The sequence below is a fragment of the Oncorhynchus masou genome, chromosome 18 (assembly GCF_036934945.1).
Source record: "Oncorhynchus masou masou isolate Uvic2021 chromosome 18, UVic_Omas_1.1, whole genome shotgun sequence".
Taxonomy (NCBI): Eukaryota; Metazoa; Chordata; class Actinopteri; order Salmoniformes; family Salmonidae; genus Oncorhynchus; species Oncorhynchus masou.
Genome location: NC_088229.1, coordinates 29,369,914 through 29,396,192, shown reverse-complemented (window position 1 = coordinate 29,396,192; position 26,279 = coordinate 29,369,914). Strand labels below are relative to the sequence as shown.

Below are 26,279 nucleotides of genomic sequence, written 5' to 3'. Positions count from 1 at the left end.
ACAGTATATAGTATACAGTACACACATTAATATTGCTTTGTGAGAAAAGCTTAGCATGTTTCTCATGCAGATCTTCTGTACCTATGTGGTGTCGTTCAGCTAAAGTGTCATTCAAGTCATCTGAAGAGGTTCTTACTTGACAGAGGACACAGTGCCCGTGGTGATGGAGTCGGTCTTGGAGAAGCTGGACTTCATGTAGTCGGAGGTATTGAAGCCCAAGTGGCCTGTCTGATCCATGATGAGTCCTGGGGGGCCCGTGGCCCCAGCGGAGGAGGCCGAGGTGGCAGCCATGGGTGTCCCCGGGTTCCCAGGTGTGGCAGGCAGAACGCTGGGCATCAGCGAGGACTCGGGCCTCCCCGGCATCAGCTTCTGGATGTTCTTGATATCATACTTGGACGGGCGGCCCACCTTCCCCGTTTTATAGGCGATGGCGCCCCCCATGTCAGTGTTCCCGTCGCCAGGCTTGAAGAGGTGCAGGTACCGAACATTCTCCAGGTCGTACTTAGATGGCTTCTTGTAAGCATTGCCATTCTGCTGGCTCCGCAGGCTTTCACCCATCTTCAGCTTCTGGATGAAGAAGTCATACTTAGAGGCTCTGGAGGCCATGTTCTGGAGGTGGGAGGTGGGGTTGGTTGGTGGGGGATTGTGCCCAAGGTTGTGCCCCTGCCCTTGTCCCTGCTTGTGGTCCAGGCTGGAGTGATAAATCTGGCCCTCAGCCCCGGAATGGCACCCCCCAGAGGCGGCCATCTGGGCCTGGAGCAGGGCATTCTTCTCCTGGGCCAGCTTGGAGTTGAGGTCCTCTTGTTTGGGGTTGGTGTGGATGGGCCAGGGCAGGGCCTCGCCAGCCTTCAGCTTGCGGATGTACTCCTCATACTTGGAAAAGCGGGCTCGCCGCGTGGCCTCCTCGCTGCTCAGGGAGGATGGGTCAGAGCCTGAGGTAGCGGCTTTGAGCTTCTCGAAGCTGATCTTCTTGGCCAGCTCGTCCCTCACCTGCTGGTCGTCGTAGCCGAACATGCCCAGGAACTCGTTCATTGTGTTGGCTGCGTAGTCTCGCAGAGTGGACGCCTCTCCTGCACAGAACAGAGAGGAGCAGAGAGAACAGAGCCCTTAGGTAAAATATGTGATACACCGTTTTTGTATGACCTCTTTGTCTAAGTGTCATGTTCTATTGACCGTCAATAGATTCTTCTATCCAAAAATCATAAAACCAAGAAAGGGGAAGTAAAAGCACTGTACAAAGCTGAAAAGGGCTGATTCTTTGCCAGTCATTTTATGCCGAACGTAATGGAAATGAACCAAAACATTCCATGGGACTTCCCCAGTCAGTCTTCTGACTTGGAAATGACCTGTACTACTATCCTCACCTAACACTTTAGATATACACCAATTGTACAAAACGTCCTCAAATCGAGTTTGCCCCTCAGAACAGCCTCTATTTGTCAGGGAATGGACTACAAAGTGTCGAAAGCACTCCCCATGTTGACTCCACAGTTCTGTCAAGTTGGCTGGATGTCCTTTGGGTGGTGGACCATTCTTGATACACATGGCAACAAGCAGCGTTGCGGTTCTTAAAACACACAAACTGGTACGCCTGGCACCTACTACCATACCCTGTTCAAAGGCCCTTGAATCTTTTGTCTTGTCCATTCATCCTCTGAATGACACGCATACACAATCCATGTCTCATGGCTTAAAAATCCTTCTTTAACCTGTCTCCTCCCCTTCATCTACATTGATTGAAGTGGATTTAACAAGTGACATCAATAAGGGATCATAGCTTTCACCTGGATTTACTTGTCAGTCGATGTCATGGAAAGAGAAGATACCATTTAATCTCTTGTATATTGTTGAATGCTTGAGAATTTGAAATAGGTTACAAGGTTTCATTTTTCTCAGTGAAAGACCTTACTAATGGGCCTTCTGATTATGACAACATTCCAGAAACGTGTTCCCTTTAGTAAAAAACATTATTTCAAGTCCATCGCGTCTCTATCTACGGAAGCCACATATGTGCTTTTACATATTTGTGAACTGAAACGCCACTTTTTTTATTTTAAGAGTCCATTAAATTGAACAACCTCCCCAAGGACATGGGGACATGTAGTAAATGTATAGTTTAATTGCATTATGTGGAGATTAATTCTGGCTCATTAACTTTCATCCAGGTTAGCGCAAGAGGTCAGCAAGTTGGGGGAAAGGGAGGAAAAAAATGTGCTTGAAAAAAATAGGGGGAAGAAAGAGCACTGCATAGCTATCCCTTATTAAGACACGCCACTAGCAGTAGTGTGTGTGTGTGTGTGTGTGTGTGTGTGTGTGTGTGTGTGTGTGTGTGTGTGTGTGTGTACGTATGAGAAAGAGATTGAGAGAATGTATGTATATGTGTATCCGTGCATCTGAGAAAGGGAGAGCATGACACAGAGAGAGAGAGGGAGAGAGAGAGAGATATGATACAGAGAGGAGGAAACCCTTGGGCATTCAGCTTTCCCTTTCTTAACAGTAGTGTTTACTGATCCAGATCTATTCCAAAAATCTTGCCTGGTGTCAGTTTGGATGTCAGATAAGATATCATGAACACAGCCACTACGCTCCAGATGACAACTTCACTTAGGTGTCATGTAAAACTTTTGTCATTCTTGGTTCCATTCTGGCCACGGGCCCAGGACCCCGCTCCTCCAGACCTTTTCTTAATTTATTTGATTGCTTTTTTCATCGCTAACGCACACACACAAGGCGGGGCCAGCGGTAATAGCAGCCGCCGTCCTGGTAATTAATACAACAACATTTCAGCTCTCGTCTCCGATTTCTGTGTTATTGCTAAATCGGTCGCCTCTCCCCCACATGCCTTTTCACATCTCCTTCACGGAGTGTAAAATAATCCCCAAATTTCCATCAGCGTCGCCGGGGTTACTGCTCTCTGTGGCACATTGGTATGAAAGGGGATCTGGCGGATCGAAAGGGCATGAAAAATGTAAGAGAAATGGATCAGGTATTTCTATTTGAGAGGAAATTCCTGCCTGTTTTGTCACATATCATCTGATCAATCCAGCATGTTTGTACATTTGTGTTTGACGACTGAGTGAGCTAGATAAGATAACATAGATAAGATAGTACTTTATTAATGGGCACTAGATTTATCTGAGTTTATCAAGCAGCCCGTTGACATTCACCTACTTCTCAATTCAGGAGGACCTCCATACAAAAAAATATAATATCTGTAAATCTGTTGGCTCAGTTGGTAGATCCAAGATCCTGGTTGGTTTCCTGCTGGGATCCCCAATATGAAAACTACTGTTAGTCGCTTTCGACAAAAGTGCCTGCTAAATACATGATCATATCATTATCTACTTATACAGACATGTACCAAATGTGTTGTCCTAAGATACACCTTGACATTAGTGTGTGGTTTAGTCATGGGAGCGTTTACTGTACTCTACATCCATGGGCTTCTACTGTAGCAGGGTCATGACGTCTAGCATGGTGAGCCAGGCCGCCTCAGGTCATATCATATAGCTCTAATGATAGGACCGTCATCTTCGAAGCAAGGGACAAGACATTCCACTGGTTCCAGGAATAGTAGTATATGAGTCAAAAAGTTTCAATGACAAAATGTTCAGCTGGGGACCGCTTTTAACCCCAAGTAAAAGGACAGCTTTGACCCCCAAGTGGTGAGTCTGCTAAACAGCTAATTATAATATGGTTGCACTGCACTGTATCTTAAATAGTTGATGTCTTGTATGTGTATTTATTGATGTTCATTTCTTGTTGTAATGCATCTTTTTAATTTACTACTATTATTGTGAGGTAAGCAATATTCTCGGTAGGCATTTCATTGCATTTCCATGGCTGCCTGAGAGCCGTTCCATCAATCAGAGCTTTTAAAATGGGGCTTAAAACACATTTCTTCAGATTGTCTTTCTCATAGTCCTAACACGTAAAAGTATTTTTAGCACATAGCCTACTATTGCTATTCCCAGCCTTGATTCTAAAAGTGATCTTTTAATATAATTTGTACTTTATTATTATTATGATGACAAAAACACAACCTTACACTTGCACAATCCTAACTTTTTTTGGGGGGGGCAATCCTTTTTTCAGAATTCATGTACTTTAAAAAAGAAGTCTCATTCAAAAAATGATGATTGTCATGAATGATCTATACTATTAATTTGTTATTTTAGTAAGGTAGTACTTTTATTATCATTGTTTTGCAGTGGTTGTAGTATATTATACCGAACAAAAATATAAATGCAACATGTAACAATTTCAAAGATTTTACGGAGTTACAGTTCATATAAGGAAATCAGGCAATTGAAATACATTCATTAGGCCTTAATCTATGGATTTGACATGACTGGGAATACAGATATGCATCTGTTGGTCACAGATACCTTTAAAAAAGTAGGGGTGTGAAGCAATAAACCAGTCAGTATCTGGTGTGACCACCATTTGCCTCATGACACATCTCCTTCATATGGAGTAGATCAGGCTGTTGATTGTGGCCTGTGGAATGTTGTCACACTCCTCTTCAATTGCTGTGCGAAGTTGCTGGATATTGGCAGGAACTGGAACACGCTGTCATATACGTTGATCCAGAGCATCCCAAACATGCTCAATGGGTGACATGTCTGGTGAGTATGCAGGCCATGGAAGAACTGGGACATTGTCAGCGTCCAAGATTTGTGTATAGATCCTTGCGACATGGGGCTGTGCATTATCATGCTGAAACATGAGGTTATGGCGGCGGATGAATGGCACGACAATGGTCTCAGGATCTCGCCACGGTAACTCTGGGCATTCAAATTGCCATCGATAAAATGCAATTGTGTTCGTTGTCCGTAGCTTATGCCTGCCCATACCAGAAATCCACCGCCATCTTGTCTCATCGCTGCGACTCCCCAAAGGGCTCGGGAGAGGCGGAGGTCGAATCATACACCCAAAGTCAGCCTGCAGGCGCCCGTCCCGCCACAAGGAGTCACTAGAGCGTGATGAGTCAAGTAAAGCACCCCCGGCCAAACCCTCCCCTCACCAAGACACTGGGCCAATTGTGCTCCACACTATGGGATGTGTGGGCAGGGCGGTTGTGACAAAGCCTGGGATCGAACCCGGGTCTGTAGTTTCTGGGATGTTTAATTTCGTCTCACGAAACATGGGACCAACACATTACATTTATATTACGTTTATATTTCTGTTCAGTGTATAAAACGGGTTGTTTGGATCCTGAGTGCGGATTGGTTGATAGCAAGGAGTTATAGCACCACAATCCAAAGGTAATGCCTGTTAACAGTACCATTTGATTTATCAATGCGTATCCACTGTCCCATAGCCCAGCCAGTCAATTTATAAATGTAATTTCCCTCGGAAAAAAGCGTAAAGACAATATTTTCCCATGCTACTAGCCTAGCATTTGGTTTGGTACTGCGGGGAGCCTATCTGACTTGTGCAACATGTTGCATGTTAATGTGACTAGACTGTCAGCTTCTCTGTGCCAGGTGAATTTATTTATCAGGATCATTATAATGGATATATCCAAAGAAATGGTCATATGGAAACAAAGGTAAAACAAATGAAAATTCACATAGTTTGCTGTCATTTCAGCTACTTAGTTATCCTCCATAACTATATTATTGACATGACAATAAGCAGTTTTTTGCCTATTTATACATTATTTATCAAATCATTATTTGCTGTAGTTCTTGCTGCCTTATTTATACATAATTTATTTAATCATTATTTATTGAAGTTCTTGACTCTTGTCATCATTGAACTTCCGCTAGCTAGCTATACGCTATACGTGATTTGTTTAGCATAGCAACGTGGAATGAATAGAATTAACGACTGGGTCAAAACATCCCAAAAATTATTAGCCAGCCTGTTTCGTTAGCTACTTCAGAACCTCAGAACTTTTGCCCGGACTGTATCGTCTGGTGGAAAGATTAAATCAAATTAATCATTACTCATTAAAATAAAGTTAGTTGTTTAGCTTTCTGTAACTTTGTAGCAAGTACGGTCTGCATCTGTAGGCTATTATCGCGTCATGATTTCAAGGTGTCCCGATATATTTTCCAACTGTCACGTTATCTGGTTTTAATGTCCATTCTAGAATGCCCTTCTAGCCAAACAGAAACAAATACTCAACAATGCTGTGGTATAACACACAATAATCCCTGAGTTCTCATGCCTTGCCTAGTTCGCAGATAGCAGTAGTGGTAGTAACAGTTGCAGTGTTAGCAGTAGTAGGTTTATAATGTTTATAAATTTATTGTTGTTGTTTTTTTATAGAAGTTATTCTTAAAATTAGCCGAGTCACATTATTCCGCTCTCAGACCACGTGACGGACTATCAATGGCAGGCCAATAATTGGACTTGAACTGAAAGGATTACGCCTGGAACCGACAGCAGATAACCTTTGTGAAACACCATGTAAATGAGTTTTATTCTCCAGCCTTATCTCGCACCCTCTTAATGATGTCATGCGAATGCCTGTGAGGGACACCGGGGCTTACAGGTTAAGGTGAGATTGGCCCTTGCTGCTACTGTGCTTTCTGTCTTCCCCCCCCCTCCCTCTCTTCTTTCCTCTCCCCCTCTCTCACTGTGGTGTCATTGGAGAGTATTAAAAGAAGTGAGTGTAATCTCTGCACTTCATGCCTGGCAAATTGCAACACGTGACACAGACCCAGGGCCTTGTCTGTGTTTGAGGCAATATAGGACCACATTTCCCTCCTCCCCTGATGTGACAACAAATGGGCATTATATCTCCTTTTTGCTGACCAAACACGGATATCAGCGTGCCACCATGTCTTCTGAGGGTCACAGATAGAGTACGGTGAGGTGCTGGAGATGATAAGGCTTCAGCTTGCTGTTGAGACTATATATGGCCTATAATCTCACTTTAAATACACCCAGGGTTTTAGAGCAGGACATTTCCAATGCTAATCGTTTGGTCAATCATTGACTTTCAAAATCACCTGAAATCTAGAGTTCTATGTGTTGAGCTGATGTCTCAAGTCCTTACATGGAATGAGGAGTGGAATCAAATGTCTGGGATGACTGAGAAACTAATGAATTGCAGAACGATTCCTCAAATTCTTGCAAGTTAACATGCTTGCTATTTTGAAATAAATAAATAGAAAATAAATCGAATAGAATGTTTTGAAAATGACCCATAACCTTTGACACAGAACATAGCAGTGCAATTGGAAGTCATGGTCAGTTGTGTTTGATTCGATGAGCATCTTTGTCATTGCCTTCATCATTTTTATTCAGTTGTTTTCACTGAATAGCTTATGAGAGGCCTAATAATGCAACATCTAAATGATCTAGGAAAAGTATTCTGGGGTTTTGCACTGATAGGAAATCCACACGGTGCCTCGATGTGAGGAGTTAAATGTTTTGAAGGTCGCAGTTTCTCTCATTGATCTTGCAATGTTTGTTAATTACATTGTCACTGATGTTGTGAGAGATAATTAAGCCACTATGTTTATATGCATAATTATGCGCGCTCCGCATCAGCCTTTGAAAGACAGCGGCGAGAGGGGGGGAAAATGTTTTAATTGTGAGCGCCACAGAAACATGGCAATATAGATGCCCTAGTTACAATCAACAAAGAGCAATGCAAAAAAAAAACAAAGACAAGAGTTGCTACTAATGCAGGATGCTCTCTCCACAGTCTTCAAACAGTTTGCCTTTGTTGTGAGATGTAAAGTAGCAGGGACCCAACGGAGGGAAAGGTGTAAGCCTGTTTCACAACACACAAACACACATTTACAGACAGTTTTTTTTTTTTACAGGCACCAAATAAACACAAAATGACTAATTAAAACCACAAAGCCCCTGCATTTGCCGGAAAAAATATATTTTTCTGAGAAGCCCTTGGCCCCACTTCTCTGACAGGCCACAGCCACTGCTGCTCCACTGGTGTAAACAAAAAAGGAAAGAATAATAATATGAAAAAAACCTTCTGCAGCATATGTACATGACACTGAAACACGAGATGAAAGACCAAAGAATGTCTGTGAAAAGTGAGGTGAGCAAGCAGAAAACAGACCTAAACAAAACCTGTTTTGTACCACACGACAACAACACGACTCCAACTGTGTCTTGTTCTGTCACTTATTTTGTGGTTATCTGTGAAACTAATCTTTTCTCTGTCTCTGTCTTTTTTTCTCTCTCTCTTTTTTATTTTTTTTACTGCTCTGTGTTTTGAATTCTACTGTAGCTATATAGCCCAGTCTCTCAGATAGCAATGTGCCTCCTCCTGGTTTCCAAGTTCAAGTCTGTAAACGGTGCATTCTCTGGAGATTGTTTGTGCAGTTAACACGTTGCTGTTGCCACATCAAGACCACACCGTTAAGGTATATGCCACCTAATCTATTTGATTGTCCCTCAGTGCTACCAGAGGAACATCATGTAAAAAGAGACAGATCATTTAATAGGCTGTTGCTGTATAAGCCACTAATGCACAGCAAATCAATTGATGAATAAATTAATTAAAGCAAATACACTTACAGAATATCTGCTTTCATCAAATGTAAGTTCATGAACAATAATGTACCCTCAACTGTGATTCAATGGAGATGGCAAGAAATAGGTTCTTATTCTATTTCAGACTTTATTTGACAACCGATTATCTGGATTCATGTGCTAAGAGCTAATCGTTCCTCAGCAATGATGGAGACCTATACTCCTCCAATGCAGACTAGGCTACCGCTGTATGTAATAGTGGGCTTGGGCAGTGACTAAGTTTAGTGAGCTTAGGGAAAAATCTAAAACTCAAAATGTAATTCTGGGTGTAATATGAAGCTTATCCTTGGACTGACAAACTCTTTTGGCCTCTACACAGAGTGAGCAGGCAGTGTAAGCCTACTCCAAATACCGGATGAATTTGTTGTTTCACTTACTGTAGCCACACACACACACACACACACACACACACACACACACACACACACACACACACACACACACACACACACACACACACACACACACACACACACACACACACACACACACACACACACACACAAAAAAACACAGGTCACTGTTTTCCCAATAGCCTGTTAGTCAGTTCCATCTGTCTGTGGAGTAATACCGTCACTGGCTATTCATGGGATGCACCTCTGTCCCTTGGTCGCGTCGTTGCCATTGTTATCAACGCTCTACAGACGCCGCTCTTGATGCCCGACTGATGACTAATGCCCAGTCCTTCTGAAAGAGATCTAATTTACACTATGCTGGCTTGAAAATATGATTACATTGCTAAAGTACGCAAGTAATTAGTAGGAAGCAACTTTTCCATCATTTTGATGTCGTCAAGTTAGCAATGTTGTCACTAGCTAGCAAAGTTTGTCAAAAATAGCTAGCAATGTTAACGATAGCTAGTTAAAAATCGGTGCTGTTCCTTCAATATTATCTTGCTAGCTTAAGTTATACTGCATCTATAGTCAATCTGGCAACATCACAATGATGACAAAAGGTTTTCCTACTTATTATTTGCCTCATTTTGAAATATCATCATGTTTAAAAGCCTCTGTAAAGCACTTTTGATGAAATATTCATCAGCGCTATTTGACAATGCATTGGGCAGAACACTCAGTTAGGCATCAGTCCTAAAACGAATGTTCAAAACAATATTGTTTTGCAACCCATGAAATCTCATTGTAACCTTACAGTCTCTCTTTCCAGGGACAGGTTCAGGACAGGTCCTGGATGTCCCCCACCTAAAATATCTTGGCTACTTAACACTTTAGTGAAAGGAATGGAAGGTTTGAAGGGCAGTTAAAGAGAGAACAGAATTCATCGAGAGGAGTGACGAGAAAAGAACAGAACAACGAGAAAAGAAAGAGAACCTTGTACCTGGAGAGGAGAAAGATGTTTGGCGACTCGGGGGCTCACTTATCAACGGCATGTAGGCGTCCTTTTGAGGCCCGTCTTCCGAGTCCTTGTCGTCGTGGTAACTGCCATCCCGAGAGTCGAACATGGGTTCGGGCTCATCAGGTGCGTTGTCCTCCTCGTCACTACAGCCCTTGGGCTGTACCATGTACACACCCTCGGGGGGTCCGTCCTCGCCATTGTTGGGCTTGAGTCCCTGCTGTTGGTGCTGTTCCTCCCCACAGTCCAGGGCAGAGGGTGGTGGTTCATCCCCATACTCCCCGTTGACCCACTTCTCAATGGCCTTGCGCCGTTTCTGGTCCTCATCGAGACTCTGGCCGAGACTCAGGCCCTCGGGGAAGTTGGTCTCGAATCGCTCGCCGCTGTCGTCATAATGGGAGCTCCCGCGCTCGCTGTTCTCCGCCACGCTGTGGTCTCCCTCAGCATGCTGGGAGCTGCCGTCGTACACCACCTGACGGCTCAGCTTGGCACAGATTGCGTTGAGTTTTAGGCCACCTTTCCTTTTGCCGGCCATGTTGGATTTTCCTGAGGTCTTTTCAGTGCATAAAGTCCTTTCAGCTGTTGGAGAAAAAGAAAAGAGAGAAAGGAAAATTGTTGAATGTCAATTTACATGTTTAAGAACCACCATATGTTATTATCAAATGTTCTACCATGGAATTATAGTTGTGTTATTCAAATGTCATCATAATTTCCCTCAATGAACACGTTTGTTTATCAGATGAGAGCTGTAGGCCAGCTCTCTTCATCAACAAAGGGCCATCGATCAAGTGTCATTCACGTGATTATTTGAGCTTCACCATGGAAAAAACAGTCTAACAGCTTCTATAAATAGCCCCAAAGCAGTGCCTTTAAAAAATAATAATAACAGCAATCACAAGACTGCAGGGACAAAGAGATAGATACATACATTTTTTAATTTTACCTTTATTTAACTAGGCAAGTCAGTTAAGAACAAATTCTTATTTTCAATGACAGCCTCGGAAAAGTGGGTTAACTGCCTGTTCAGGATCAGAACGACAGATTTGTACCTTGTCAGCTCGGGGATTTGAACTTCCAAACTTTCGGTAACTAGTCCAACTCTCTAACCACTAGGCTACCCTGCAGCCCCATACAGTGGGCATATGTTAGCCAAACCACTGACAGTCAGTTTAGTCAGAGTTTTAACGTATTAGCCGCTGCAGAAAAAAGAAGGAAAAAACTCTGAGAGCTGAATAGGAAAACCACATCCAGATCAGTATCGGACCCCCTAAGGTCCTACAAGCAGCCAATACACAAGCTACATAATCCTTCACATGACAGCTCTGTAGAGACCCTCCTGAAATGTTATCTTCCAATCTTCCCCTTTACCTAAAGAGGCTGTGGTTCTGCCAATGAGTGGGGGGCTGCTTAGTTTTAACCCTGACAGGCAAGGGTTAGAAACAGAGTCCATGCTTTACTTCCAGCCCTCCTAGTAGTTTTAGCAGAAGTAAGCTAGCTAGCCAGCAAACTCTAAACTCCTCTTTTGCCCTTCTCTTCTCTTCTCAAATTTTAAATGAGCCGAATACAACAGGTGTGAAATACTTACATATATACAAGCCCTTAACCAACAATGCAGATTTTTTTTTTAAGTAAGAAAATATGTAAAAAAAAAATCAAAAACATTAAATAAACTAAAGTTTTTAAAAAAGTAACAATAAAATAACAATAATGAGGCTGTATACAGGGGTACCGGTACCAAGTCGGGGGTACAGGTTAGTCTAGGTAATTGAGGTATGTACATGTCGGTAGGGGTAAAGTGACTATGCATAGATAATAAACAGCTATTAGCAGCAGTGTAAAATAGTGGGTCAATGCAAATAGTCCGGGTAGCCATTTGATTAACTGTTATGCAGTCTTATGACTTGGGGGTAAAAGCTGTTAAGGAACCTTCAGACTTGATGCTCTGCTACCGCTTGCCGTATGGTAGCAGAGAGAGCATTCTATGACTTGGGTAGCTGGAGTCTTTTACAAATTTTAGGGCCTTTCTCTGACACCGCCTGGTATAGTGGTCCTCTCCTCTGCTCTCAGTAGGCTGCACTGCTTCTGCCTGTTGCTTTGTGTTGTTGGCCGTTATCAAACAATATTACTGGTAAGGCGGTAGGTGCACTGGCCATGAAAACAACAAATATACATTTACATGCATTTGTTGCTGATTAGATGTATATGTTACGCACGCCTCTATGAAGAGGGAACGTAACACATAAACTGGGGAACGTAACAGTATAGTTGACATTTTTTTCATTCTGCAGGTGAATTCATAGCCAACATGACAACAAGTATGTTGAAAATACACTCGTCCACTCAAATATACGGTGCATTCGGAAAGTATTCAGGCCCCTTGACTTTTTCCACATTTTGTTACGTTACAGCCTTATTCTAAAATTGATAAAATGTATGTTTTTCCTCATCAATCTACACACAATACCCCATAATGGGCGGCAGGGTAGCCTAGTGGTTAGAGCGTTGGACTAGTAGCCGGAAGGTTGCAAGCTCAAACCCCCGGGCTGACAAGGTAAAAATTTGTCATTCTGCCCCTGAACAGGCAGTTAACCCACTGTTCCTAGGCAGTCATTGAAAATAAGAATTTGTTTTTAACTGACTTGCCTAGTTAAATAAAGGTCAAATAAAAAATAATGACAAAGCAAAAACAAGTTTTTATACTTTTTTTTTTATTTTACATAAGTATTCAGACCCTTTGCTCTGAGACTCGAAATTCAGCTCAGGTGCATCAAGTTTCCAATAATCACACTTGAGATGTTTCTACAACTTGATTGGAGTCCACCTGTACTGAATTAAATTGATTGGACATGATTTGGAAAGACACACTCCTGTCTATATAAGGTCCCACAGTTGACAATGCATGTCAGAGCAAAAACCAAGCCATGAGGTCAAAGCAATTGTCCGTTGAGCTCAGAGACAGGATTGTGTCGAGGCACAGATCTGGGGAAGGATACCAAAACATGTCTGCAGCTTTGAAGGTCCCCAAGAACACAGTGGCAGAAGTTTGGAACCACCAAGACTCTTCCTAGAGCTGGCCGCCTGGCCAAACTGAGCAATCGGGGCAGAAGGGCCTTGGTCAGGGAGGTGACCAATAACCTCATGGTCACTCTGACAGAGCTCCAGAGTTCCTCTGTGGAGATGGGAGAACCTTCCAGAAGGACAACATTCCCTGCAGCACTCTACCAATCAGGCCTTTATGGTAGAGTGGCCAGAAGGAAGCCATTCATCAGTAAAGGGCACATGACAGCCCGCTTGGAGTTTGCCAAAAGGCACCTAAAGGACTCAGACCATGAGAAACAACATCTCTGGAGAGACCTGAAAATAGCTGTGCAGCGACGCTTCCCATCATATCTAACAGAGCTTGAGAGGATCTGCAGAGAATAGGAGACACTCCCCAAATACAGATGCGCCAAGCTTGTAGCGTCATACCCAAGAAGACTTGATGCTGTAATCACTACCAAAGGTGCTTCAACAAAGTAAAGGGTCTGAATACTTATGGAAATGTTATATTTCAGTTTATTTTTAATACATTTGCAAAAAATTCTATAAACCCATTTTTGCTTTGTCATTTTTGGATATTGTGTATAGATTGATGAGGGGAAAAAAACAATTTAATACATTTTAGAATACGGCTGTAATGTAAATTTTTTTGGGGAAAAGTCAAGGGGTCTGAATGATTTCCGAATGCACTGTATGTTTACCAAAATTGTTTGTTATTGTTATTGTTTCCGTAGTGAAAATACACGTTGTAAACAGAGATACAGTATAATCTCTATTTCTCTAAAGAAGCTCCACCGAACAATAACAGTGACAGAGTGACTGTTAGGGGTAGGAGTGGGTGGCATTATTTCACCTAGCCCAGGCAATCTTTAAAACATGTCCTCGGCTAAAGCAAGTGCAGCTGCCTCTAGCATTCCATATTAAGAGCTGCCTTTTTAGGGCAGAAACTGCCACCAAAGTTCACCTTGAGCAGATGTTCCAGGCAAAAAAAATCATGTCCAGATCTTTATCATGTTGTAAATAACTTATATCACGGGCAAAGCTTAGACGTTAGTGAATAATATGCTGTCCATCATCTTAACCACTTTTGGAATTATTTCCTGCCATTTTAAAAAGACCACCAGGGCTTGTTTGGTGCCCAACTCTTCAAAGTTGTCAATGTTTCAATTGACATAAACAAGGAGAAGGCCAAATCTTCTGCAGTGTCGTCCACTTTAAGTTGTATTCTTTGTACCAAATACTGAAACTGTTTTCTCTTTACTCAAAAGTCTGTCACTATCATTATCAATACATTGTACTTGGTATGGGTATGCTATTTTGTTGAGGAAAAAATAAGATATTACTATGGGAGAGGAAATAAAGTTCTATTTCAATTGACTTTGTATAAAAATGTGTATAATACATTTACATTTGAGTCCTTTAGCAGACGCTGTTATCCAGAGCGACGTACAGTTAGTGCATTCATCTTAAGATAGCTAGGTGAGACAACCACATATCACAGTCGTAAGAAGTACATTTTCCCTCAGTAAAGTATTTATCAGCAAAGTCAGAGCTAGTATAGGCTTCTTCATTACATCTAGGCCATAAAGCGAAGATCAAGCACAATTATGCGTGAGCCATTGCTGGCATTATGTAAATCACAGACAGCCCTTAAAATCCTTTTTTCATTTTTTTCATTCGAAGATACATTGTGGCTACCTCCCAAATGGCACCAGTTTCCTGGTCAAAAGTAGCGCACTATATAGGGAATAGGGAGCCATTTGGAACACAGCCCTAGTGTGAGTGAGTTTACAGATATTACCTCGCCAGTATACAATGCACCCAGTGCTGCCCACCACACATGCTTTCTCAGTTACTTTATTTACATTGTGGACTTCCTCATTTGAAACAATGACTTGTGGAATTATGTGCAGTCTCGAGCTCGCCGTATATCAGTGGCGCATTACTGTACAATTTTGTGTTAGACAATTGCGGGCCGGGGTGAAAAGGTCACATTTTTAGAGGACAGCAATTTTGAAAAAATCAGCTGGAAAAACTATTAGGAAGTGGAAGACATAAATGTTCGGGTATTTTTTCAGAAACACCCCTCCGAAGGAAGATTGAGGTCATTTGGGCGTTGCAGTGGAGGTCATTTTTCTGTTTACTGTGCTCAGTATTTCATGCTTTAACTACCGATTTCCTTTGCATCGCAATCTCCTGCTCCTTGTAGGAAATGACCCCTGCCGAGTTGTTTCTTTCCATTAGTGACTATTTATGTACATTTTTCCCCAACAACATAGAGCTCGACTCCTGGGGTAAACTCCTACTGATTGAGAAGCACAATAGGCTTCACACTAAATCTTCTGAATGTTTTAATTACTAGATATGCTCTAAAAAACTATGTGGTTAATACAATACATATGGAGACCTTTATTAAAAGACCGAAATATCTACGGGAAGAGATTGGGAATCCAACTGGAAATGAAGAGTCTTTGTGGATTGGAGTGGCTTGGGGACTTTACAGTACAACTTGCTGTTTTCAGTGTAGAGAACGCTTGTCCACACGCAGCAGCTTTTGCCACTGCTTACAACAGGGATTGCTATGGTTACACTGGCCTCACGTCATTTGTGTGCATGACAGCATACAATGAGATAAAATCAGTGGGGACCTACATGAAAGAACAACTTTTTCCTTTGGGGCCAACTCCCCCTTCCCAAGAGTCCAGTAAGCAATCTCAGCCATTAATGAATATCAGGGAGAAAAACAAGACTGGATGCATCGCTCCTCTGTTTTAGAATAGACTACTAATTGTCAAAGCCACACACCTCGGTCGCACAAAACACTAAGAGCTCGGGAAGACAAATAAGAGTTGAATCGGAGCACTACCAAATGAAACGTATGTTTCCTACTGTTTACTGTAACTGTGACAAGATTTTTTACTGGAAACTGTGCAGGGCTGAGACAGCGGGGCTACGCTGACTGTATAAGGCCAAAACCTGACGAAAAAGTCAAGAAACTATTTTTGAACGCATCCACTTATTTGTACTGGGACAGGGGATCTTTTCCAAGTCAAGAAGATGTGCATCAAAGCAATTTGTAAGCCCTGTTTCTTCTCAGAACTGGATGACTACATGCAACACAGGGCTCACGTTCAAATCTACTCTCGGCACTGAGCTTTCCGAACCCCGGCGTGTCTTGTTGTGTCTTTTTGATGCCGAGCCCCTCTGTTTACGTGCCAGAATGATATCATGCCCAATCAAGTGGTGTTTCAAATCCTAATAACGCTGTTGGAAGTGCATTATTTGCATGTACGTGCAACGACTGTAAAAAAGGCTGCCAGAGCGCAAGAGAGAGTGAGAGGAGACAGAGAGAGAGGAGACAGAGAGAGGAAGCGAGAGAGGGAGGAGATAGAAAGAGAGAGAGGAGACAGAGGGGGAGAGGAGACAGAGAGAGAGAGGAGACAGAGAGAGGAAGAGAGAGAGGGAGAGAGAGAGGAGACAGAAAGAGAGGAGACAGAGAGAGGGAGAGAGAGGAAACAGAGAGTGAGAGGAGACAGAGAGAGAGAGGAGACAGCAAGAGAGAGAGGAGACAGAGACAGAGAGAGAGAGAGAGAGAGAGAGAGAGAGAGAGAGAGAGAGAGAGATGTGGACATGGGGGCGTGAATGGCTGCCTGGATTGGCAGGGTCAAGCAGGGCCCCTTTCTGCCACACAGAAAAGAGGGGGGGGGTACACATTACACAGGGGGAGCTGACCAAAATGTTGGCTTATTTCTTATCTATAGTACTGGAAGATATCTAACTACTATACAGCTAATATGTTCTATAAAGGGTCAATAGGAAGTCTAGGTAAGAATATAGCTCACTCCAACGATGTATTTTCTTGCAAAGTAAAGGATTACATGCTGCCTTGTACATTGCTATGGAGGATATACTTAAGAACCAGTCTGAGAAGAGTAGATATGACCTGTAAAACAGGAGCTTATCTCCTTAGGTATAATCAAACATTGGCAAAGGAGTTTTGGTAGGTTCCTGCTGGGTTCCAACATCTTGACTGACACAGGGACAAAAACCTTGGTAATATTTGAATTTAATTAATCCAAAACTGGCCTGGGAAAAGACTGAACAGCTCGGGATTATTTTTCAATATGTAACCCAGTTTTTTAGCTCCTGGGAAAAAAAGACCAGTTCTAACTTTGCAAAACCTCAGGCAGATTAATCGACAAGGCCCGAACTCCCGGTGTGTGGCTGAGTGAGCCTTTTGTGTCTCTGTTTCTCCAGGGTGGTGTGAGGGGGGAGGGGGGGGGGGGTCTGAATGTATTGTGCGATACACACACACAGTCACAAACACACACACGCACCTTAACACAAAAACAGTCCTCTGGTTTTTATTTTTGCTAATTTACAGCTTTCAGGAAGAGAGCGTTTCCCCCCGCTCTCTCTCTCTCTCCTTCGCACGGCCGAAGGTGAGCTGCCGCAGCCCAGGGAAGCCAGGCAGAAAGAAGCCACTGATGGACAAACACGCCACAGCACCCAGACCTGGCCCCCGCATCTGGCCCCTCTTTCATTTTTATTACACAAGAATAACAATAAGCAGGTCTGCGACCTCCGCCGCGAGATTTTGCCACAGTTTCCCCAACAGTGCAGTGCTGCCGAAGCTCCAAATTTCCATTTTCTGCATGCATATTTAATTGAGTTTTGTCCCAGTGGTGCGGAAATGATTTGTTTTTTGCTCTCTGTTCACTTGACTCCTCTTCGGAGTCACTAACCCTGATTAAGACGTTCCCGTTAATTTCCCAGCGCACACCTTTTTTTTGTGCATTAATGGTTCTGATCGTCTAATTAAAACTTCTCGGCTCGGCTGCTGATCACCGCTCGTTGTGCCTCTGACCTGAAGTTTTAATTGCCGCATCAGAAGCGATAATAATAATTTCGGAGGTTCTGATGATTAAAAACAATGCCATTGCCAACTATTCAAGAGAGCGGGAGAGAGAGAGGGGGGTAGGGAGAGAGAGAGGGGGGTAGGGAGAGAGAGAGAGGAGAGGAGGGAGGGCAGGAGAGAGAGAAGTTTATGTAGGAGGGGATATAGGTGGATGAAGGGGATGTACTGTACCAGAGGGGTTGGGGGGTGAGGCGGGGATGGGGGATCACAGGGTGATTGCTCTGGGGGAAGAGGAAGAGAGGGGGAGGGCAGATGGAATTGTCCCAGCATTCTTCTCCTCTGGGGTCCTGGCGTAGAAGAAACAGGTTGGTTGGGCTGAGCTTTCCCCTCCACCTGATATCTACCACTCACTTATTCAGGCAGTCACTCATCTAGCCAAGAACGTTACTCACTAGGCAGGTTTGCCAGGCTGTGTTAGAGGGAGTGAGAGAAAATAAAAGATAAAAGGACGTAAAGGAGATGACGTGTATGCACTACTGTCCTCAGCTCATTTTCATAATCCAACAATAGTTAGCCAGCACAAAACGCACTTTTGTTCCAAGAGGCAGATACATGGAAAAACTCCATGAGATTTGTCTCCCTTGTCAAACAAAACTATGTGTAAACGGAAAACACAAGGTCTGTGCCTCCCAATGGCCTTTCAGGCAGCACTCACTTAGCAAAAAATTACGCAAAACATTGCGATGACCTTAAAAAGGAAAGGTCGTGCACCAGGAAAACTGCCATGAGCACTAATGTGTCACATTGTCACATTCTGTTCTTTTTTACCACTGGATTCAAATGGATTTTTTTCTTGTTTAGATTCCACTGCAGGATCAATCTTTTACTTCAAAGATACACGCCAGGTCAATACAATAACCACCCAGAGTTTACTAAATGCTATTTTAGAGCAAAATGAACAAAGCACAAGCACATACTAGTCTCACACACACAAACACATGCACTCACACATATACACACAGGACAAAGCTCTCCCTCCCGCCCTGTCTCTCGCTCTTCCTCTCCCTCTTTCTCTTTCTGTCGGTACCGCTCTCTCACAAATCTATTTTATTATTAATCAGTTGGTTGCACATCTGCTTGCTTGCTGTCTTTTTTCTATCAATAAAGCACTTATTGCTTTTAGTCTAGGATGTGACCTTGCATGTTGCATGATGTCTTTTAGGGACTGACCTTGAGGGACCCGTTTGGACTTCACAGCAGCACTACCCCTGGGCTGTTATCACACTGCAGCCCCCTAGGCATGCGCCCAATACTCACCCTGTATCGCCAGCCTGCCGCAAACATAAACAAAGACACATACACACATGTATGCACGCAGACAGAAACGCACACACACAGAAGCGCGCACACACACACACACACACACAAGTCTTGACACACCCACACACTCTCTCGGGAAACAGGACAAGGGATACGGAAAACAATGTATATCTTGAGTGCAAACGGAAGGGGAAAGACGTTGAACTTGGGTGCAATCAGGCAGTAACGTTGCATTTTTGGGAGGACAAATATGCCCCCTGGCTCGATCACAAACGGTAATTACAGACATTTTCTAGAACAAAAAACAGATGAGCGAAACGGTTTATCAGACAAGGAAAATAACGTGGGTGACGTGAGCCATTCTGACAGGCAAGAAGAACCAAAACAGCTAACTTTATATTCAGTTTGCCGCAGAGGGTGATTCCTCAGCTAGTGGCGTAGCAGACTGACATCTACAGTACCTTTCTAAAATTGCACGTAACATTTGTCCTAGCAGCCGGCACTGTAGTTTCAAATAAAGACAATTTCTCTGTATTCCAGAGAGCTAGACCACAAATCGGGAGTCTCTAAATAAAAACCATCAACCGAATAAGAAGTCAAAATTAGCGTGGGCGAGGCGACGATTCTGGCTCTCCCTCATGGCGGCAGTGTGTGACGGTTGGCACCACGGCGAGTCGCACCGGGGCAGTGTGGGTAATATGCTGGAAGAAGGGGGCTCGAGCTCAGTGCGCCACTTGAGGGCCCTTGAGCTAATATCTGTACAGATTAACTGCTTGAGTTGTATTTTAGTCACAGGGATCTTTTTTTGCTTTTGTTGCAAAGGCTTGTGGGAAGGGAGAGTGTGTGTGTGTGTGTGTGTGTGTGTGTGTGTGTGTGTGTGTGTGTGTGTGTGTGTGTGTGTGTGTGTGTGTGTGTGTGTGTGTGTGTGTGTGTGTGTGTGTGTGTGTGTGTGTGTGTGTGTGTGTGTGGAAGCATGTGGAGGTTAGTGCAGGCTCTTCTCCACGGCGAGGGCACACGGCTGGAGAGGTCGGCAGAGAGGGAGGCCCCCCAGACAGACTGGTGTCTGTCACTCCAAGTCATTATCTTTGGGGATATATTTAATTTACCGGGTTCCGGCACCACACTGCTGAGTAAGTCAGTCTCTTCCCCCTCCCCACCCCTACCACTGCCATCAGGAGGGCCTGTCCTCTAGGGGAAACCCAGCGCAAGACGCTCCATTAGTTATCAATTAAGAGTGCGGAAATCTCCACTGCGGGTGCACGGACATACGCACGCGCACACGCAGATGAGGCCTGGACACCTTCGCTCTCTTTCTCTCACACACCCATTGGACAGGAAGTCGGAGGGGAGAGGGCCTTGTGTGTGTGTGTGTGTGTGTGTGTCCGGGTGGCGCTTTGCTTTTGTCCATGAGGTTAACCTTGATATGAGGCCCTGTCAGGCCAGATAATGTCAATCAATGACAAGGCCTCCAAGATAACCCCCTAATGTGAAACCTAAAAAGCAGGCCTGTTTAGATGTTCAGACATGCCCCCTCTCACACCAGCCATATGAATAACATTACATTGAAATGAGTTGTGGCATTTCTTTAACAAGACTGTTAAGACATTTTGACAGCCTATAAGGCACTTTGCAGCTAAAAAAAAAATATGAATAAAGGCCCACACCGAGTGAGCCTGACAAAGCTTCTTCGTTGCATATGGCAGCATTTTAATGGCCAGTACCAACTCAGTGTGAGTGTGGGGGGAGGAGAGAAATGGGAGGTGGTCTTTCTCAAGGAAACGTTACAGCTCCCGGGACGGCTTAATTGATTTCCAAGGTTACTTTTCAAATTTGTTTTTCAGATACAAGGGGCCTCGTTTATGTGTGTGTGTGTGTATGTGAGTGTTCGAGGGAGATCAAGTCAATGTTTTTCAAGCAATTTCCTCAAATTCGGCCTACTTCGGATTGTTCACATCAGATTTCCTGCCGATCTCCTTGAGACGAGAGACTGTGAGAGAGGGAGGAGGTGACATTAACCAAAAAGCGTACATTTCCAGATAGGATGCCTGCGCTGACAACATTGATCCCTGGTCACCATTAAAGCATTTGCTCTGCTTGACAGATTTTTCCTCTTTTGGATTTTAAGTGCGGCGGAATGAATCACAGGTGCCCCCTAAATGTCATCTAGCACAGGTAGCTACCTAAATATACGATAAGACCTTTACTGTAGCTTTACTGTAGCCTCTATCTGAAAGGCGAAAGCTGTGTAAAAAGAAAGCCTGCGAAAGGTATTTATGATTTACACTTTCAGTAAAAAAAAAAAAAAAAAAAAAATTAAATTAAAAATTCCCTTCGCATACAGTGCAGTCAAAGATATTTAGGGAAAGAAAAATAGCCTTCTTTGTAAGACCATGAGTATCATATTTGGTTGAAGGGAATTGATATTGCTGTCATTTAAGCTTGCCTAAGTCTCTTTTCTGGGCCTCACTAACGAAACACAAAAGTCTGAGTCAGTAGACCAAACACTGGTGAAAAGTCTCATGGTGGAAAATCCCAATCTGGGGCCTGGGGTGTGGATGCAGAGAGCATATTAAAGAGAGACGGGTCCCCTTAGTGAACACTGCAGTATGTTGACTCTTATTTACCTCTGACAGCATGGGGCTGAGGTGAGTGTCGTCACAGCTAGGGTTTGTCAGTTGTTAGAAAAACAACAGGGTTCGATAGTGTACGTTTCAGTCAGCAGAGAGAGAGAGAGAGAGAGCGAGAGAGAGAGAGAGTCTGAGGTGGCTGCAGGCCCTTAGACAACATGGTACCCTCCAATCACATTGCTCCTCTGACTACTGGCTGTAGGTCACGTCACAGGCTCTGACACACACACTCTCAAATATGTACAGTGACACTTCTACACACATGAAACATGTTTACACAGTTCAGCTCAAATGGGTCGAGTAAAACAATTCAACAACACAACATGCTGTATAGTTAAACACAGGTTAAAACTAAACTAGAGGTAGAAGTAAAGGAAGAACTAAATGTTTCTATTTCACCTAAAACAGAAAAGTCATGTCTTTGAGAGTTTTGTTGAAAGAACAATGTGTCTTGGTTGGATTTGAAAGTCGCATTGAAACAAAAAGTGACTGTGAAACCATGAGGCGGGTGTAAAGCTGCTTTACAGAGAAAAAGAGCCTTCTATTTTGGTCCAAGACACAGAATAGGCTACAAAAGGAAGTGTTGCTAGCTGACTCAAACAAATAATATGCTTTTGATAAAAACCACAACAACTCCTTTTGCATTCTACACCAAAACCCACCTGGTTTCCTGAATTTTCTCAACATCATCTGCTTCTTTCACCAGAAACAACTGACAAAATGTCAAGCATCAAACCCATAGGTCTTGAGAAAGGATAGGGTTGTTGGTTGTAACGTAATGTTGAATAAATAATTATAGATACAATAAAAAATTGTAAAACACCACAAAACTGAACATTGAAGCTTGCATGTTTGAATGCTATACAGCTGCCCGTTTTACATTTCTGCAGCATTAATATTCCTCTTATTATTATTTTAAAGTGAAAACGGATACTCCGTTGAAGTGCAAATCTGATGAATTACGGTAGCAGATTGCTGTTATTAATTATTAAAGCCTATTTTATAAATATTCAGGTCTGTCATGCATCTAATAATGAACGCTTTAGAGAAGGTTACTTCCCGTGCGTATCCTAACGTGTCAGAAATATCACTTTTAATCACACTCGTGTCAGGTGGCAGGGTACAGGTCGGAACTCTGTTAAAAAAGAACCGAATTGCAGCCTAGGCCCTCCACTGTGCTCATCCACAGCTTTACGTTACTGTTGCTTCACGCCATTTAGTACCATAGGTACTGTAGTCGCTCTACCCTGTCTAAAGTGGTGTCGAACTAGTACTTCTAACTTCCTGCAGGATTCTCACCGGCGTCTGTAATTTGAATGGCGAATAATGCATCAACGCCCGCTCTACCTTCTGGACACACCTAGTCCCAGCGCTAGGGGAGCCATATGGTGCCTTGATGCATATTCATAACCTTTCTCAGTGTGTCGGGATGCAGCCAGGCTTTAACAAGTGCCTCGCAAACTTCAAATAGAAGACGAAAAGAAAGAGAGAAGAAAGAAAAAGCCAAAGAAGTTGGCCCGTGCTCCCTTTTCTTCTTTCTTCCCCCCTCTCTGGAAGAGAGGAAGATGAGTATGGGTGCTGATAGCTGATCCCAGCACAGTTGCGTTGTGTGGAAGGAGGGCGAGGACGTACTGGAGCGCTCGGAGAGTGTCTTACAGTGGCAGGGAGAGGCGGGGGTGACAGCCGGGTGGGTAAACTGTGTTGTCAGGTGGGCTTGACAGTCTTACCAGCAGGGTAAATATCAGAGGCACCCTATCTCCACACACACACACACACACACACACACACACACACACACACACACACACACACACACACACACACACACACACACACACACACACACACACGCACACGCACACGCACACGCACAGAGAGAGAGAAACACGCTCTGCTCTAATATTAACACTGTCAGAGCTGCAATACTACCCCATTATTATCTGTGCACAGGGCCCTCTGTAAGCTTGCTTCACTGTCCTCTCCCCTGCTCCTCCATGGAGGTAGCAATTACTAAAGCTAACATCTCTGGTGCTCTCCTCTTTTCCTCCTGCACCCCCTCCTCCATTATTTTCCTCCTTCTTGTGCGATACACACTCGAATGCCGTGCCAGTCAGTTTACCAGCCAGTGACACAGTTGACGGTGTGCCAGCGATTAAGTGGCATTTTATCAAATTAGTTTGGTACCCAGCTGATGTGTAATAAAGGTACAGTAGGATCCCACAGGTCCACAGACATCAATCCCCGGGGTCTCCGCCAAACTGTGGAGCCGGTAAGCATGGCCCAGAGTTACCTCACCGCACTGCCTAGGAGCCATTCGCTCAATGCTCCAAAACACAGACATATCAACTACGGGTCATATTAAATATTATATAATGAACATTTTTATTTTAAACTATTTCAACATTATAAATGATTTCTTATGTGTTGATATCTAGGCCTATACTTCAATTGATTATTTTCCAAATGTTGTCAAAATGCAACTGACTCTGTGTGTACACGGTTAATGTAATCGGTTGAGATGAGAGGAGTGCTGCCTTCTTGGATGGCATTTTCATTCATTTTTTCCCTCCCCTGTTGGAACCCGCGTCTTTATCAAAGGTGATGGCTTGCTTGGGCGCATTTTCTCAAACGTCTTCTTCCCTGAGCGCATTTCCCAAGCCGCTCTCCGGCGAGTGTCAGTCATAAGAAAGATTTGATGGTGAGATCAAAAAGAGAAGGACAGTGCGGAGGAGAGGAGGAGAGTGAGACAGAAAGGGATCTGCCTCCCCGTGCCGCTGAGGAGGGGGATTTCTCCAAGCAAGCCCCTGTTTTCAGACGCAAATACAACTAAACACGAGGAGCCGCCACGAGACATCAAAATGTGCGATGTTGACTTTAAAGAGGCCTTCAGATGCACGAGGAGTTGTCAGTGTCAGCTCTTGCCAACCAGTGGGACTAACAGCTGAGAACAGAAAATACAGGCAGAGAAGATCATAACCAATTCAGCAGCTCGGCGAAAAACTATGTCTTTTCCAACCTGTCGATCAGCACGAGATCAGTAAACATTTCTATTGTCCTCTGAATTTCTCCGCTCGTATGATTTCAACTGATATTCAAGAAGTCTGTCAGGAAGACAGGCCTAAATAGCAACTGGCAGCTAAGCATATGTTTCTCAACTATCTCCCCCACTCCACGGACTGGGGCCTTCAACAGGTGCCTAGAAAGCTAGGCTCTCAACTCAACTTTGCTTCATACAAAGAGATCTTCATTGAGAGATATCAAAGATTTTCCTCAGGGTTTTTTAGGTCTGAGCTGGGTCATGACATGTAAAGACGAGGTCCATATTTCTCCTGTGTTGTCATGTTCATTCCCTGAGCATTAGGTTCACTCTAAATAGCCTCCAGGAGATTGCATTGGCTTATGTTCAAATGTGCATTTTCTCCGAAAAACCTGGTCCACAAGTGGGGCCAAAGATATCAGAGGAGCAACAGAAGGCCAACTGTTGAGACGATAGTAGTCAGAGAGATTCTGCACCTCAGCATCCCTTACTAATCAGGTGAGAGAGAGAGAGAGAGAGAGAGAGAGAGAGAGAGAGAGAGAGAGAGAGAAGAGAGAGAGAGAAAGAGAGAGAGAGGGAGACAGACAGAAAAATACAAACAAGCTCCGCTCTGCTATTTGAGTTTAGTTAGCCAGAGAGTTAGCGGGATGAGTTATGGTTAGCTAAGAGCCGAGGGACGCTGTATTTATGGGGGGACTGAGTGAGTGTTAAATCCCTGGTAAGAAATAAAGTTGTCCGTGAGCGAACTGGGGGAAACATTTCACTCAGTCTAAAAGGTGGCTTGAAAAAATAAAAGACATCCCTCTTCCTAGGTAAGCACTTTTCCTTACTCCACAAAAGGAAGAATAAAAAAATACAAAAATCTAACTGTAGAGCACATTCAAGTGGCCTGAATCTTTAAACAGTACTTGAATAGTAGCATATTTCCCCAAGTAGATAATATCTGGGGGATTCAAGAGCCAAAAGGAGGAAAGAGCCTGATTCCTCTGAAATTGCATGCAGGTTTTGTGACGGATTGTAGCTATGCAGCTTTCTACACATCAATAGGAGCACACTTGTTGCAGTACAGTCGTTCATCCAAAAGCTTTGTAGCTGACCGGTACACCAAACATGGAATGGTTTTAGTTTGAAGCAAATTGCACAGAAACAGGTATTAAAAAGTGAAAATTAGGTAAAATTGTCAAATGAGAAAGGACCAATATGAGACTTCTGTTCAATAGAGTAGCCTTAGAGATCGGTCTTCACACATATACTTCACCTCAAACTTCTAGCCCACCCTGGCTCACCAGTAGTAACAACAATTATTACTTAAAAGGCTGTATTTTTGCATTCACTTAAAAGGCTTTATGCTTTTCCTTCCAGTCTGTGCGGCCTCACTTCCCTTAAGTATTTCTATAAATCACCAGTTACTGTTAACATGTACTCCACAATTCAGTCATCAACCTCCTACCGGGTCAGAGTGAAAACAGAGGGGGAAATATCTGCTTAGTAAAATCACACACACACACACACACACACACACACACAC

At 43.5% G+C, this 26,279-nt stretch overlaps 1 protein-coding gene across 9 annotated transcripts in view; it reads right to left on the bottom strand.

The window, feature by feature from the left end:
- Positions 1–26,279, bottom strand: part of casz1 (castor zinc finger 1) — a 250,642-nt gene that overhangs the window by 29,588 nt on the left and 194,775 nt on the right. For all 9 annotated transcript variants that reach the window (XM_064922913.1, XM_064922912.1, XM_064922914.1 and 6 more), the window contains 2 exons: positions 9,856–10,449; positions 137–1,070 (listed from right to left, as the gene is read on the bottom strand). In XM_064922913.1, the coding sequence (XP_064778985.1) occupies positions 137–1,070; positions 9,856–10,405 (1,484 nt within the window). In that variant the 5' untranslated portion in view covers positions 10,406–10,449. The remainder of the gene's footprint in view (positions 1–136; positions 1,071–9,855; positions 10,450–26,279) is intronic.